The sequence below is a fragment of the Coregonus lavaretus genome (genome assembly GCF_964263955.1).
Source record: "Coregonus lavaretus genome assembly, contig: HAP1_SCAFFOLD_1347, whole genome shotgun sequence".
In the NCBI taxonomy this organism is placed as follows: Eukaryota; Metazoa; Chordata; class Actinopteri; order Salmoniformes; family Salmonidae; genus Coregonus; species Coregonus lavaretus.
The window spans coordinates 64,994-79,199 of NW_028164424.1; the positions used below are offsets into that span (position 1 = coordinate 64,994).

Consider the following 14,206-nt stretch of genomic DNA (forward strand, 5'->3'; position numbering starts at 1 on the left):
GGACATAGGGAAAATAAAGTCAAACATTTCAATACAAAATAATAAAAACAATCACAGCATTACTCAGTCTTAATGTATTTTAACCATATTAACCAGTTTAATCAAATTGTTTTCTTTTAGAACACTAAATCAGAACTACATTTGGAGTTCCAGACACTTGTAGAATGTTTGCCAAGGCACATTGGAAGAGCTATAAAGAGACAGGGAGTGGGAGAGAGAACAGGTAGAACCTGATATGGAAATGAGCCGAACAAACTAAAGGGACTTTCCACCACCGAATGATCATTCCAGACTCTACTTCTATTGAGAGACATATAAAAGGTAAGACGACGATTGTTATGTGTATTCAAATTGTTGATGACATTGTTATGTGTATTAATATAGTTGATGATATTGTTATGTGTATTAATATAGTTGATGATATTGTTATGTGTATTAATATAGTTGATGATATTGTTATGTGTATTCATATAGTTGATGATATTGTTATGTGTATTCATATAGTTGATGATATTGTTATGTGTATTAATATAGTTGATGATATTGTTATAGTGTTATAATAGGCCTACTCTCCTTAAAATGTTTTGGATATAAATTAGATGCGTGGGATGAATTCGTTCTGTTTCCATCTGAGTGCCCCAGGGTGATCGCTCCTACACTATCTAGAATCTAAAAGGGTTCTTTGGCTGTCCCCATAGGAGAACCCTTTGTAGAACCATTTTTGGTCGTAGGTAGAACCCTTTTGGGTTCCATGAATAATCCTTTCCACAGAGGGTTCTACATGGAAGCCAGAAGGGTTTTACCTGGAACCCAAAAGCGTTCTCCTATGGGGACAGCCAGAGGACCCTTTTGGAACTCTTTTTTCTAAGAGTGTACTGTATCATAGGTCTATAGACTTGTCTTCTCAAAACAGGCTTAAAACACAACAAGCAACAACATTTTCTCTTTCTAATCTACTGTTAACTCTTTTCACTCAGGAAGGTATGTTGTGTGAAAGAGAGACTAATAAATACTGTGGAAAGACTAACAACAACTTACACTTCCTCAAAACAGGTTGTGTGTGTTCATTAGTGCCCACCGTAGCAAAACGTTTGGCAACAGAAACCGTTTAGGTCACGTTGTACAGCGTTTGGAGTAAACTGTTTATGCAACATTTTAAAACTGTTGGCTGCGGAGTAAACTGATGAACACGACCCAGGTAGTAGCCTACAACTCGGCTGTTGATGCCTGCCTCATGCTGAAACCTGAACTTAGCATGAGGGGTGTACTATGATGCAAGCTAGATATACTGGTTTTCTAAAGTTAGCTTCAGTTAGCTTCACATTCCAGCTCAGGCCTCATCCATAGGAATGTACAGAGCGTTAGTCATCAGGAAGGTGCTCTCTCAGCAGAACGGAAAATATATAATGACTTGAAAGTTTAATCATACAAAATGGTGCTAACTGGACGTGGGCAAGTCAAATTCAATCAGTGGAGGTTGCTGAGGGGAGGACGGCTCATATTAATGATACCATTTCACCTATTCCGCTCCAGCCATTACCACAAGCCCGTCCTCCCCAATTAAGGTGCCACCAACCTCCTGTGAATTCAATATATCAATAGTCATTCATCATAGTTCTACATTTCCCATTTCGTATGATACATGTAATTGTATCATAGTTCTACTATAGTGTAGCGATCTGTGCAACTTCCGGCGTGAGTTTACTGTGAACACTGAGGCTGTACCCACTTTAAGTTATAGTTTAGACAGAGACCAAGTAGGCTATTTGATCATAATGTAAAAAAGGCCTCCAATAACATTTAACATGGAACTGGCTGTTCTATCATTCAGCCTACAGTAGCAGCCAATGTGTGGTGTTCAATGTAAGCCTACATTCCATGAGACATTCCAAAAAACATGAAGAGCTTGACATTAACCTGTTTATCTACTTGTCCTTCACACAAGGAGGAGGTGACTGAAAATGTTGTTGTGTTTGATGCAAGAAACCACTTTACTAAATAAAATGCATCATTATTCCCATGTACTATGATGCAATTCCAACCAAGTAACCCAATTGGCGCCAATGGCGCGATGCGTAGGTTGTTTGCCTTTTTACAAGTGCAACCTGGGTTCACTTCCCTGCCCCGCTGTTTGCTACATTGGTGTCAGAAGTAGTATGGTGTCTGTGAGGCCATCAGATTGCACGGCCCGGATGTGTGAGGGGTCTGAGTAGTCGAAGCACGAGACTTGCTTTTATAGGGGGCAGTGTGAGACAGGTTACAATTCCCATCGCAGCAATAGGGTTAACCTAGTTTTGGCCAGCGACCTGGGTTCACTGCCCTGCCCCGCTGTTTGCTACAATATTAATATCACAGGCTACCCGACGTCCGTTGAACAAAGAGACACAACAATATGAGTGGAAGGATTTTAGGATAATATCAGTTAGTGTTTATTTAGAGTTGTCTTCTGGGTTCAGCCTTCTAGCTTCCTTTACCAATAGGGTGAAATATAACAAATGACATGACCTCAGAGTTTGGAGATAATCAGTCCCAGTTTAAATCGCCCATGGTGTCCATTTTTATTTCCCCAGAGCAGCAAGGGAATCTAGAGACTCAACCTTTGCAGAATCAGAATCACCTTTATTCGCCAAGTACATTTGCACATACATATGTAGGATCTTAATTTGAGCCAGTTTGCTACAGCAGGAAAATATTCCTGCAGCAACAGGAAATGTGAATTATTATGTGAATTATAATTAATGGACATTTTTGTAGCGGTTGATACATTTCTATTAAGGGAAACTCAAGTCTGACATTTCTAAGTGGAAATTACAAACTTCAGAAGCCTTTTAAAACCTCAAATACACTACAAGTTTTACATTTCCTGCATTGCTGGAAAGTTATTCTGCAGTGGGGGGTGATCAAATTAAGATCCTACATCTGTACACATAATTCTACATGGTGATAGTGACAGACAACATTTAGAGACAGAATACAGACAGAAGAGTTTAAACAAATGTCTGTACAACATTATACACAACTAGGAAGAGTGAGCATAGAGCTATAAGATAATGAACAGTGATATACAGATATACAGTACAGTGGGAATACAGTTGGTATACAGATATACAGTACAGTGGGTATACAGTGGGTATACAGATATACAGTACAGTGGGAATACAGTTGATATACAGATATACAGTACAGTGGGAATACAGTTGGTATACAGATATACAGTACAGTGGGAATACAGTTGGTATACAGATATACAGTACAGTGGGAATACAGTTGGTATACAGATATACAGTACAGTGGGAATACAGTTGATATACAGATATACAGTACAGTGGGAATACAGTTGATATACAGATATACAGTACAGTGGGTATACAGTTGATATACAGATATACAGTACAGTGGGAATACAGTTGGTATACAGATATACAGTACAGTGGGAATACAGTTGGTATACAGATATACAGTACAGTGGGAATACAGTTGGTATACAGATATACAGTACAGTGGGAATACAGTGGATATACAGATATACAGTACAGTGGGTATACAGTTGATATACAGATATACAGTACAGTGGGAATACAGTTGATATACAGATATACAGTACAGTGGGAATACAGTTGATATACAGATATACAGTACAGTGGGAATACAGTTGATATACAGTGGATGTCCACATATACAGTACCAGTATAAATATATCTAAGAGAGATGAACAGAGTGCTAATGCAGTATAATTCAGTTATTTAGTGTACAGTTCAGAGATGGCTTGATGTGGTGTGCAGCATAGAGTGTATAGTCCTTTAGTCTCTATGGGCCAGATGGTAGTGTACAGTTCAGAGATGGCTTGATGTGGTGTGCAGCATAGAGTGTATAGTCCTTTAGTCTCTATGGACCAGATGGTAGTGTACAGTTCAGAGATGGCTTGATGTGGTGTGCAGCATAGAGTGTATAGTCCTTTAGTCTCTATGGGCCAGATGACCAGTTGGTGAGGGCTACAGCATGGGGAAAGAAACTGTTCAGATGGGGGTCTATAACATCCAATCACATAGGTTTACAGCAGCTGACAGTTGCAACGTTATTGCTAATAACTCAAACTGCCTTATTTAGAGAAAAACATAATCTCTCTACAGATGTAGGATCTTAATTTGATCACCCTGTTGCAGGATAACTAAAACTTGTAGTGTATTTGAGTGTATTTAAGCTTTAAAAAAGGTTTCTGAAGATGATCAATTCCACTTTTCTATTAAAAGAATTGTTCATTAATTATAATCCACATAATAATTAAAATGTCCTGTTGCTGCAGGATTATTTTCCTGCTGTAGCAAACTGGCTAAAATTAAGATCCTACATCTGTAGCAATACACCTCTCTTTGATGTACATGGCTATATCAGGATTGACTTTTGACCATTTGACATCTTTTATTTACTGTTGTTTAGGCTGGTTGAATGAGTCGCCTATAAAAGCTACTTCATCTGCAAGAGAACAGGCGGCTGCACCAGCGACTGTAAGAAGTTATGTGATTTCCTCATATGAACGTGAAAGTAAGTGTGTAGCCTACGCAGTTACACAATGGCTGTTGAAACTGTGGCACGTATTTCTCGGTAACATTAGAAGTCGGATAAATGTGTTGATATGTAGGAAAGACGGGCAGACTCTCGTAGGTCTAGGCTAAACTACAAACTATTATAAGGTCGACGTCAGACATTCAATAGTCAGAGTAGGTTTGAGCTATGATCACTTATCATGCTGACCAACCTGATGGTCTCCGTTTGAAATGGTGTGTAAAATACCATGCCTAGGCTACAAGCTCTGTCCTGCTACTGTTAGGTCTATAACGTTATGGGAACTGATCTGAACAGGTTTAGGCTGGTCATCTAGGATATGTAGGCTATAGCTGAGGTATAGACCTCCATCTGTATCAGGACTAGGCTCCTGCTACTGTTACTGTTATAACGTTATGGGAACTGATCTGAACAGGTTTAGGCTGGTCATCTAGGCTATAGCTGAGGTCAGTGGTGATTTTAGCATGTCAATCTTGGTGGGGCAAAACATAAATAAAGGGGGATGCATGCCAGCAAAGCCACTCCACAACACAACACTAAACAATACATTCATTGCACTATAACGGTGAGAAACGGTGCCCACAAACTGTTAGGGCTTACATAAAGCAGAGTCCCAACAGCAGAGTCCCAACAGCAGAGTCCCAACAGCAGAGTCCCAACAGCAGAGTCCCAACAGCAGAGTCCCAACAGCTGTCCTATAATTTCTCTTCATTATTTCTCTTCATATGACAAGGATTAAAAAGGATTTGCCTGTAGATTGTCGACCTGATTCGTGATGATGACTGCTGGCTAAGATTTTGAAAGTATGATGTTGACATGATCAGTCCAATCAAAGCTACTGTAGATATAATGTGATTTGACGTCATTTTATCTGTGGCCAATGACCTTCTTGGATGGGCACTTCTAATGTAACTCTGTGGCAGCACCCAAGGGGCTTGAATTTTCTAGCTCTACCCTTAGACTTGGCAGTGACGTAGTGTCCCCATGAGTGACAGAACACTGAGCCAATCACGAAGCAACGCTCTGCTTTTCTTCTGGCTTGCCCCACCACCACAGAAAGCACTGAGCTAGGCTGAAACACCTGCATTTTGGAGCTGCCTTACTCAAGAAAACAAAAAAGAGACCATGTTTGTATGCGGCTATATTAACTCAATGATATTTTTTTTTTTTGTTGCAATTTTTGCAAACTGATATGTGACACGTATTAATGCCAAAATAACATGCAAAACAGGAAAGGCCACCTGCCCTGAATAACGGGTCGCTGGTTGAGAGAATGCCAAGAGTGTGCAAAGCTGTCATCAAGGCAAAGGGTGGCTATATGAAGAATCTCAAATATAAAATATATTTTGATTTGTTTAACACTTTTTTGGTTACTACATGATACCATATGTGTTATTTCATAGTTTTGATGTCTTCACTATTATTCTACAATGTAGAAAATAGTACAAAATAAAGAAAAACCCTTGAATGAGTATGTGTTCTAAAACTTTTGACCGGTAGTGTATATATTTTTTACATTGTTAGCAAACTGATATGTGACATGTATTAATGCCACAATAACATGCAAAACAGGAAAGGCCACCTGCCCTGAATGACGGGTCGCCACTTGCTGAGGTATAGACCTTGATCTGCTTTACACAACAACAAAAAAACTGTTATACATTATAACCTAGCCTACTTTAAATAATATAAAATATCTTAATTGTTGCAAAAAACTTTCTGTATAGATCACTGATCCCCCCCAGATCAATCAAGCCTGTTTTAGCCCTTCTGTCTACATTCTCAGATATGTTTAGAAAAGAACAGATTCAAAAATAATAAATGGCCGACTTTTAATGAATACAAATAAGTGTGTGACATGGCCATGGTGAAGAGATGTCACAACTACATATTCATGTGATTGCATTAAATCACCTGACTGTTTCGATATGTCTGTTAGTAAATGTTTTGTAAGAGATAATTAATAAATGATAACAATTCACATTCAAGAATTACTGTGTTAACTACAACCAACATGTTGGATCTCTGTTTAGGGGTCAGTGGTCTAAAATGAGTCTCTCTGGGGAGAGAGAGGAGGGGGGCCCTGCCTCTAAAATGAGTCTCTCTGGGGAGAGAGAGGAGTGGGGCCCTGCCTCTAAAATGAGTCTCTCTGGGGAACATGACACCAAAGCTAAGAGGTGAAATGACAATTTTGTTTAAGAATTATTAAGAGTTTATTTCCTAAATGCTATTTCCACAATTTGTAATGTGTTTTTTAATCAGAAATGGTTGCTTATGGGTACCTTCAATATTACTGTTCTCAAATGTTTAATGAATAGATTTTAGATGTATATCATTATTATTATTTTTATTGCAAAACGCTATATATCCATTGTTTAGCTGAAATTGAATGTTCGTATCCTGTATATTTGACTGTATTATCTGGTTGTCTCACCTAGCTATCTTAAGATGAATGCACTTACTGTAAATAGCTCTGGGTAAGAGCATCTGCTAAACAGGTGGGGCTCTGCCCTGAATGACAGGTCACCACTGCTCCAAAGCAATTACATGTTGCACAGGAACCACTGACTCGCTGCATGTTTCTATTATCAAGACACCTGCTGGTACCTCTTAACTGGTTAGTACAGCTCATGAGGTGTCCTAAATATCTGCCAACTAGGTGGGACACCTATGAATAACGAGGCTTCATGCATAGCTTTAATTTATACCCATAAGAGTAGAAGTCTTTATTCTCAGCACTTATACGACACATTTTGGATATGGGCCCAGATCTCAAAATATTGTAACGACCCAGTATTAAATGAGTCTCTCTGGGGAGAGAGAGGACCAATTTTTCTACTCTGAGACGCTTTTTGGAAACATGCCCAGATCTCAAAATCTTATTTTAAAAAACAATTTTTTTTTGTTTGACATAATAAAAAATGAATATTACTAATGTACCCGACTTTAAAGACTGCTTTTAGTTTATTGTGTTGCTCTGCTCATGTCCGCGTTCTGGAACTGTCCGCGTCCACGTACGGTTTGGCGCCAAGCATATTGTCCAGTTACGCGCAGAGTGGTCTGAGGTGATCTTGGGGAACAACGACGGAGGTCAGTGGTTCGTTACAGTGTTGAGACACCGAAGTTTATTGTTCAATTTGCTTTTTTGCGTAATGGTCAGAGACAGTATGAGTGTAGCCAGATCCTTTTCACTCGCTATTCTTGTTTAATTGTGGGGTTCACCGGATTCGTCATCATCCTCGAGGGACAGACGAACGACCTGCTAGCTAGCCAAGCTAGTCGGTACAGCTAGCTAAGCTAGCTACTCTACCAGCAGCATCCTAGTTATCCTAGCTACCACTACATCATCACCGGCTGCCTGCATCTCTTGTGGACCGATGGAGCTCCCTGGTTGTTTCTTCCACCTGTTAAATACCGTGGAGGGCTTCTCCCTCTCTCGTTGATGGATGCTGGCTACCTACCATCCCTCTGTCCGGTTCTCCTCTCTTCACTAGATGGACGGTAACTTTAGTGTTTAACCCTTCTGTGTCCAAGGACTGAACTTCTGAATATTATTTTCGGGGCGCCTCAAGTGACATTTTTTACAACGTTTATTTCTGATAAAATTAGTTCATTGCATCCGCCATGGAGCCCAGTTTCATAATATTACCTTCTGTCCCTGGTTATGACGTAATCGCGAAAAAACAGGCCTTATTTTAGGTAATTTTTCACCCTACCAGCTACAATTAGTTCTATTGAGCTCCGTGACACCGACTCGCCTTCAGAACGTTCTATTCCCAGCCCATTGTTCTGCGTCACAATGCCAGCTTCACTATTGTTATCAATGAGACCTGCCTGCGTTAACCCTGTAGGTTTACCTCAGGTAACTTATTATTAACAAGGTCACGGCTACTTGGTGAGCGTTAACCCTGTAGGTTTACCTCAGGTAACTTATTATTGACAAGGTTACGGCTACTTGGTGAGCGTTAACCCTGTAGGTTTACCTCAGGTAACTTATTATTGACAAGGTTACGGCTACTTGGTGAGCGTTAACCCTGTAGGTTTACCTCAGGTAACTTATTATTAACAAGGTTACGGCTACTTGGTGAGCGTTAACCCTGTAGGTTTACCTCAGGTAACTTATTATTAACAAGGTTACGGCTACTTGATGAGCGCGCTCACTTTTCACCTGAGTATATGTTGTTGTGAGCCACATTCGAAGATGAGATGGCTGGCACATAGCCATCAAACATTAAACATTTTCTGGTCAGAAAAAAGTGTACGATCTAAACAAAACGCATGTAACTGTCCTCTTTTTCAAGATTATTATATTACTTCACAGTAATCTGTTAAATGCTTTTTCAGTCGTTCCTCTTGCGTTAGCAGTGTGGAAAGGGACAGTAAAAAGCGTGGGCAGGAGTTTTCCTGTGAGGTGGAGTGGTGGTGTATCCAGGGAGAAAACTAAACTGAGCTTCTGAAATGTCATTCATGGTCTTACGCTGCCATCTATTGGAATTATTTAGTAACTGCAGTAGTACTGAATAACGTGTATATCCTTACTAAAGTAGTAATTACTCAGAATTGCAAAATATGACATTTTCTAGTTCATTGTACCACTTACAACCATAAAATAACCATTTATAGCATAACAAACAATGAAACTGACATAAACAACATACATTTAGTTAATTATAAAACTTTTTTTTTTTTTACTATTTATTTAGATGGGTGACCTTATCTGCCAAAGTAACACCACTGTAGATAAAGAAGAGCTCTCCAGTAGGTGTACCAAAACATTTAAAGGCCATTTTCTCAAAAGTGAGGTTACAAGTTTATCATCTTTCAAAGCAAAATTACTTTCCCATTGTTCCTCATCTATAGTGTATGATATACCTTTTTCTATCTGAGTCTCTACTTTTATCCAATGTAAAAAAAACACAATTTCAAATTTTTCTACATAAGACCGAATCGAGCTGGTCGGTCACATTTGACTGTGTAAAACCTACCAGTACTACTTATTTCTCAGAGAGTGAGGGAGATGTATATTATTACTGTGTAAAACCTAGCAGTACTACTTATTTCTCTGAGAGTGAGGCAGATATATATTATTACTGTGTAAAACCTAGCAGTACTACTTATTTCTCTGATAGTGAGGCAGATATATATTTTTACTGTGTAAAACCTAGCAGTACTACTTATTTCTCTGAGAGTGAGGCAGATATATAGCATTGTGCAAAAAAACATGATTATTTGTCTCTCTGAAATGAAACCATCAAGTGATAGATTTAAACAAATACATGTCTGTCATTGAACAATCACATACCATGAAAACACCAATCTTTTTCATAATTTCTTTAAACAATAAAAGCTAATTTACCATTTCAGTGTTTCTGAAAATGGATATAAAGCATTTTGGAATGAAACTCATCTTATGTTTCCCCATCTGAGCTCAGAGTAGATGAGAGACGTAATGTTTGTCTCTGTTGTGTTGAAGTCCAATCAAGCAGGAGAGACCAGCCTCCCCTGTACCCAGCTGTGTGTCCATGAAGAGTGACTGGTCTATGGATCCACCTATAAACTTTAGAGAGGGAGACTCTTCTACTGAACAAAGGTAAGAAGAACTCATGGGTCATGGTCAGTGAGTTAAACAACACTGTCTCTACTAATTTCTCCTCTCCCATTTTACAATTAATTTTTGTTGTTTTCATAATCCATAGGCTAATCCTTTTTTCCATTTTCATAGTCCTGAAACAATATTAAACAAACACAACATTCCCTCCCTGTGTGTGTGTGTGTGTGTGTGTGTGTGTGTGTGTGTGTGTGTGTGTGTGTGTGTGTCTGTGTGTGTGTGTGTGTGTGCACTCCCTGGATGAGGAGATGTAATCTCGTGTTTTGTCCACAGAAACCAACAGGAGAGATCAGAGTCAGAGATTCTCAGTGGTCAGTCTTCCCAGAGTCATCAAACAGACCTGGCCTCCATATTCAGTGTATGTGGTCCTGTTATGTACATTTGTTTTTGTTTACCTCAAGTAAAGTTGATCTGTCAATCATTCATTAATGTGTTAATGAGAAAGCATTTAGTCTCTTGCTTAACTTATTTACTTGATTTATTTCAGTTGCTTGAAGAGAATATTATGACATTTGTGAAGAACGAGTTGAAGATGTTCAAGAGGATTCTTAGTCCAGAACTCCCAGAAGGCTTTGAGAGTCAGAAGCCGGATAAGGAAGTGGTGGATGCTGAAGATGAGAAGCAGGACAGCAGTGCCAGAGAGGGGGCTCTGAAGATCACACTGCACGTCCTGAGGAAAATGAACCAGAAGGAGCTTGCTGACACACTGGAGAAAAGTAAGAGCTGTCTGCCTCATGTTGAATGAAGTTTTATAACAAACATTTAAAATATGTAGCTAAAGTACAGCTAAAGTAGCTGTGTAACTCAATTATATTGTAGCAGCCTTAACACAACACCTAGTGACCTCATCAAGTAGCAGCAGGGATGTGTTGAGGTGATTAATTTAGACAGAGAAGAGGAGAGAGAGAGAGATGACATTAATAATACCATCAATAATACCAATAATGAAATAAATCAGTCACACCAGTCTGTAATGCATTATGAAAACATTTACACATTTATACAGACAGTTAAGAGAATACATTATTTTTTATGTACAACTTCATAACAGTCCTAGAATACTGTAGGCATTAAAACAGACGTGATATTAATATCGTCTGTGTTATTTCTAGATTCTGATGAGCTTGCTGTGATTTGCCAACGTGAACTCAAATCTAATCTAAAGAAGAAGTTTCAATGTGTATTTGAGGGGATCGCTAAACAAGGAAACCCAACACTTCTCAATAAGATCTACACAGAGCTCTACATCACAGAGGGTGGAACAGGAGAGGTCAATAATGAACATGAGCTGAGACAGATTAAGACAACAACCAGGAAACAAGCAAGACCAGAGACTGCAATCAAATGTAACGACATCTTCAAACCCTTAACTGGACAAGACAAACTTATCAGAACTGTGCTGACAAGGGGAGTCGCTGGCATTGGAAAAACAGTCTCTGTGCAGAAGTTCATTTTGGACTGGGCTGAAGGAAAAGCAAATCAGGATGTCCAATTTGTATTTTCATTCCCTTTTCGGGAGCTGAATTTGATGAAACAGGAAAAACACACTTTCATTGAACTTCTCAATCACTTCTCAATGGAAACCAAAGAATCAAGAATCTCCAACTATGACAAGTACAAAGTTATGTTCATCTTTGATGGTCTGGATGAGTGCCGACTGCCCCTAGACTTCCAGAAGAACAAGATCTGTTGTGACGTCACAAAGTCAACCTCAGTGGATGTTCTGCTGACAAATCTCATCAAGGGAAATCTGCTTCCCTCTGCTCTTATCTGGATAACTACCCGACCTGCAGCGGCCAATAAGATCCCTTCAGTGTGTGTTGACCAGGTGACAGAGGTACGAGGGTTCAATGACCCACAGATGGAGGAGTATTTCAGGAAGAGATTCAGTGATGAGGACCTGGCCAGCAGAATCATCTCACACATAAAGACATCAAGGAGCCTCTACATCATGTGCGACATTCCAGTCTTCTGTTGGATTTCTGCAACAGTCCTTGAACACATGTTGAATACAGACAAGACAGAAGAGATGCCCAAGACTCTGACTGAGATGTACACACACCTTGTGGAGTTTCATACCAAACAGAAGAATGAAAAGTATCTTGGGAAAGAAGAGACAGGTCCACACTGGAATAAAGAGAGCATTCTGTCACTGGGAAAACTGGCTTTTCAACAGCTTGTTGAGGGCAATCTGATTTTCTATAAAAAAGACCTGAAAAAGGCTGGCATTGATGTCAATGACGCCTCAGTGTACTCAGGATTGTGCACACAGCTCTTTAAAGAGGAATGTGGGCTGTACCAGGACAAGGTGTACTGCTTCGTGCATCTGAGCATTCAGGAGTTTCTGGCTGCTGTATATGTGTTCCTCTCATTCATCAACAACGATGACAATCTAATGGACAAACTGCAAACAAAGTCCAGTAACCTTTCTTCGCTGTTCAGACGCAAGCCTGAAGTTACTTTCTACAAGAGTGCTGTGGATAAAGCCTTACAAAGTGAGACGGGAAACCTGGACCTGTTCCTCCGCTTCCTTCTGGGCCTCTCACAGGAGTCCAATCAGAAGCACTTACGAGGTCTACTGACAAAGACAAGAAGCAGCTCACAGAGCCATGAAGAAACAGTCAACTACATCAAGGAGAAGATCAGGGAGAATCCCTCTCCAGAGAGGTGCATCAATCTGTTCCACTGTCTGAATGAACTGAATGACCATTCTCTAGTGGAGGAGATCCAAAGCTACCTGAGATCAGGAAGTCTCTCAGAAGAAGAACTGTCACCTGCACAGTGGTCAGCTCTGGTCTTTGTGCTGCTGACTTCAGAAAAGGAGCTGGATGTGTTTGACCTGAAGAAATACTCCAGATCAGAGGAAGGTCTTCTGAGGCTGCTGCCAGTGGTCAAAGCCTCCAGAGCTGCTCTGTGAGTACATAAAATGACATTTAAGTACTAATCATCAGGAAGAAATATTCAGTTTAGAGAAATATATGTATTATAATATGTATATAATATATAATATTAAATTGAAAAACTTACTGAATCAATGCATTGATGTTCATATTAGTATAACAATATGACCATACCATTCTAGGAGACGGAAGATGAATCTATATGTTGTTTAAGAGAATAAACCAAATGCATCTGCCATTATCCTTCTACACTACTGGTGTTAAATTAAGTGTGTTTGTGAAATCATGATGATCTCTCTGTCAGGCTGTCAGGCTGTGGAGTCACAGAGGAAGGCTGTGCTTCTCTGGTCTCAGCTCTGAAGTCAAACCCCTCACACCTGAGAGAGCTGGATCTGAGTAACAATGACCTGAAGGATTCAGGAGTGAAGCTGCTCTCTGCTGGACTGGGGAATCCCCACTGTAAACTGGAGACTCTGAGGTCAGTATTCCTGTAGTTGGTCAACAAGTGATAACTGTTCACCAGATCCACATGTGTTTACCAGGCACACATAGTCCACACCATATGTGTTTGGACAGTGAAGCTTACAGTTTTACATTTGGTGCTATGCTCCAGCATTTTGGATTTGAGATAGATTGTTTCATATTAGGTGACAGTACAGAATGTCACCTTTTATTTGATGATATTTTCATACATATCTGTGTTACTGTTTAGAAATGAAAGCACTTTATGTGTCTAGTTCTCCCATTTGAAAAAGTCTTAATAATTTGGACATATTCACTTATATTGTATTAAAGTAGTCATAAGTGTAGTATTTGGTCCCATATTCCTTACCTGCAGTGATTCTTTGCATTTGCAGTATTTTTTGGTTCACACACACTGGACACACTCACACACTGGACACACACACACACTGGACACCCACACACTGGACACACACACACACACACACTTGACACACTCTGGACACACACACACACACACACACACACACACACTGGACGCACACTGGACACACACGCACACACATTTGACACACACACACACTGGACACTCACACAACCTGGACACACACACACACACACTGGACGCACACACTGGACACACACATACACACTGGACACACACACACACACA

General features: G+C 39.8%; 1 protein-coding gene across 1 annotated transcript; it reads left to right on the forward strand.

The window, feature by feature from the left end:
* Positions 1–10,473: 10,473 nt before the first annotated feature.
* LOC311117037 (NLR family CARD domain-containing protein 3-like) lies at positions 10,474–13,565 on the forward strand (the record flags this gene model as incomplete). The annotated part of the gene is made up of 4 exons (XM_084192032.1): positions 10,474–10,529; positions 10,659–10,887; positions 11,284–13,084; positions 13,376–13,565. Exons 2-4 carry the CDS (start codon positions 10,677–10,679, stop codon positions 13,563–13,565), a joined length of 2,202 nt encoding a protein of 733 aa, XP_084048158.1. The 5' UTR covers positions 10,474–10,529; positions 10,659–10,676.
* Positions 13,566–14,206: the final 641 nt, after the last annotated feature.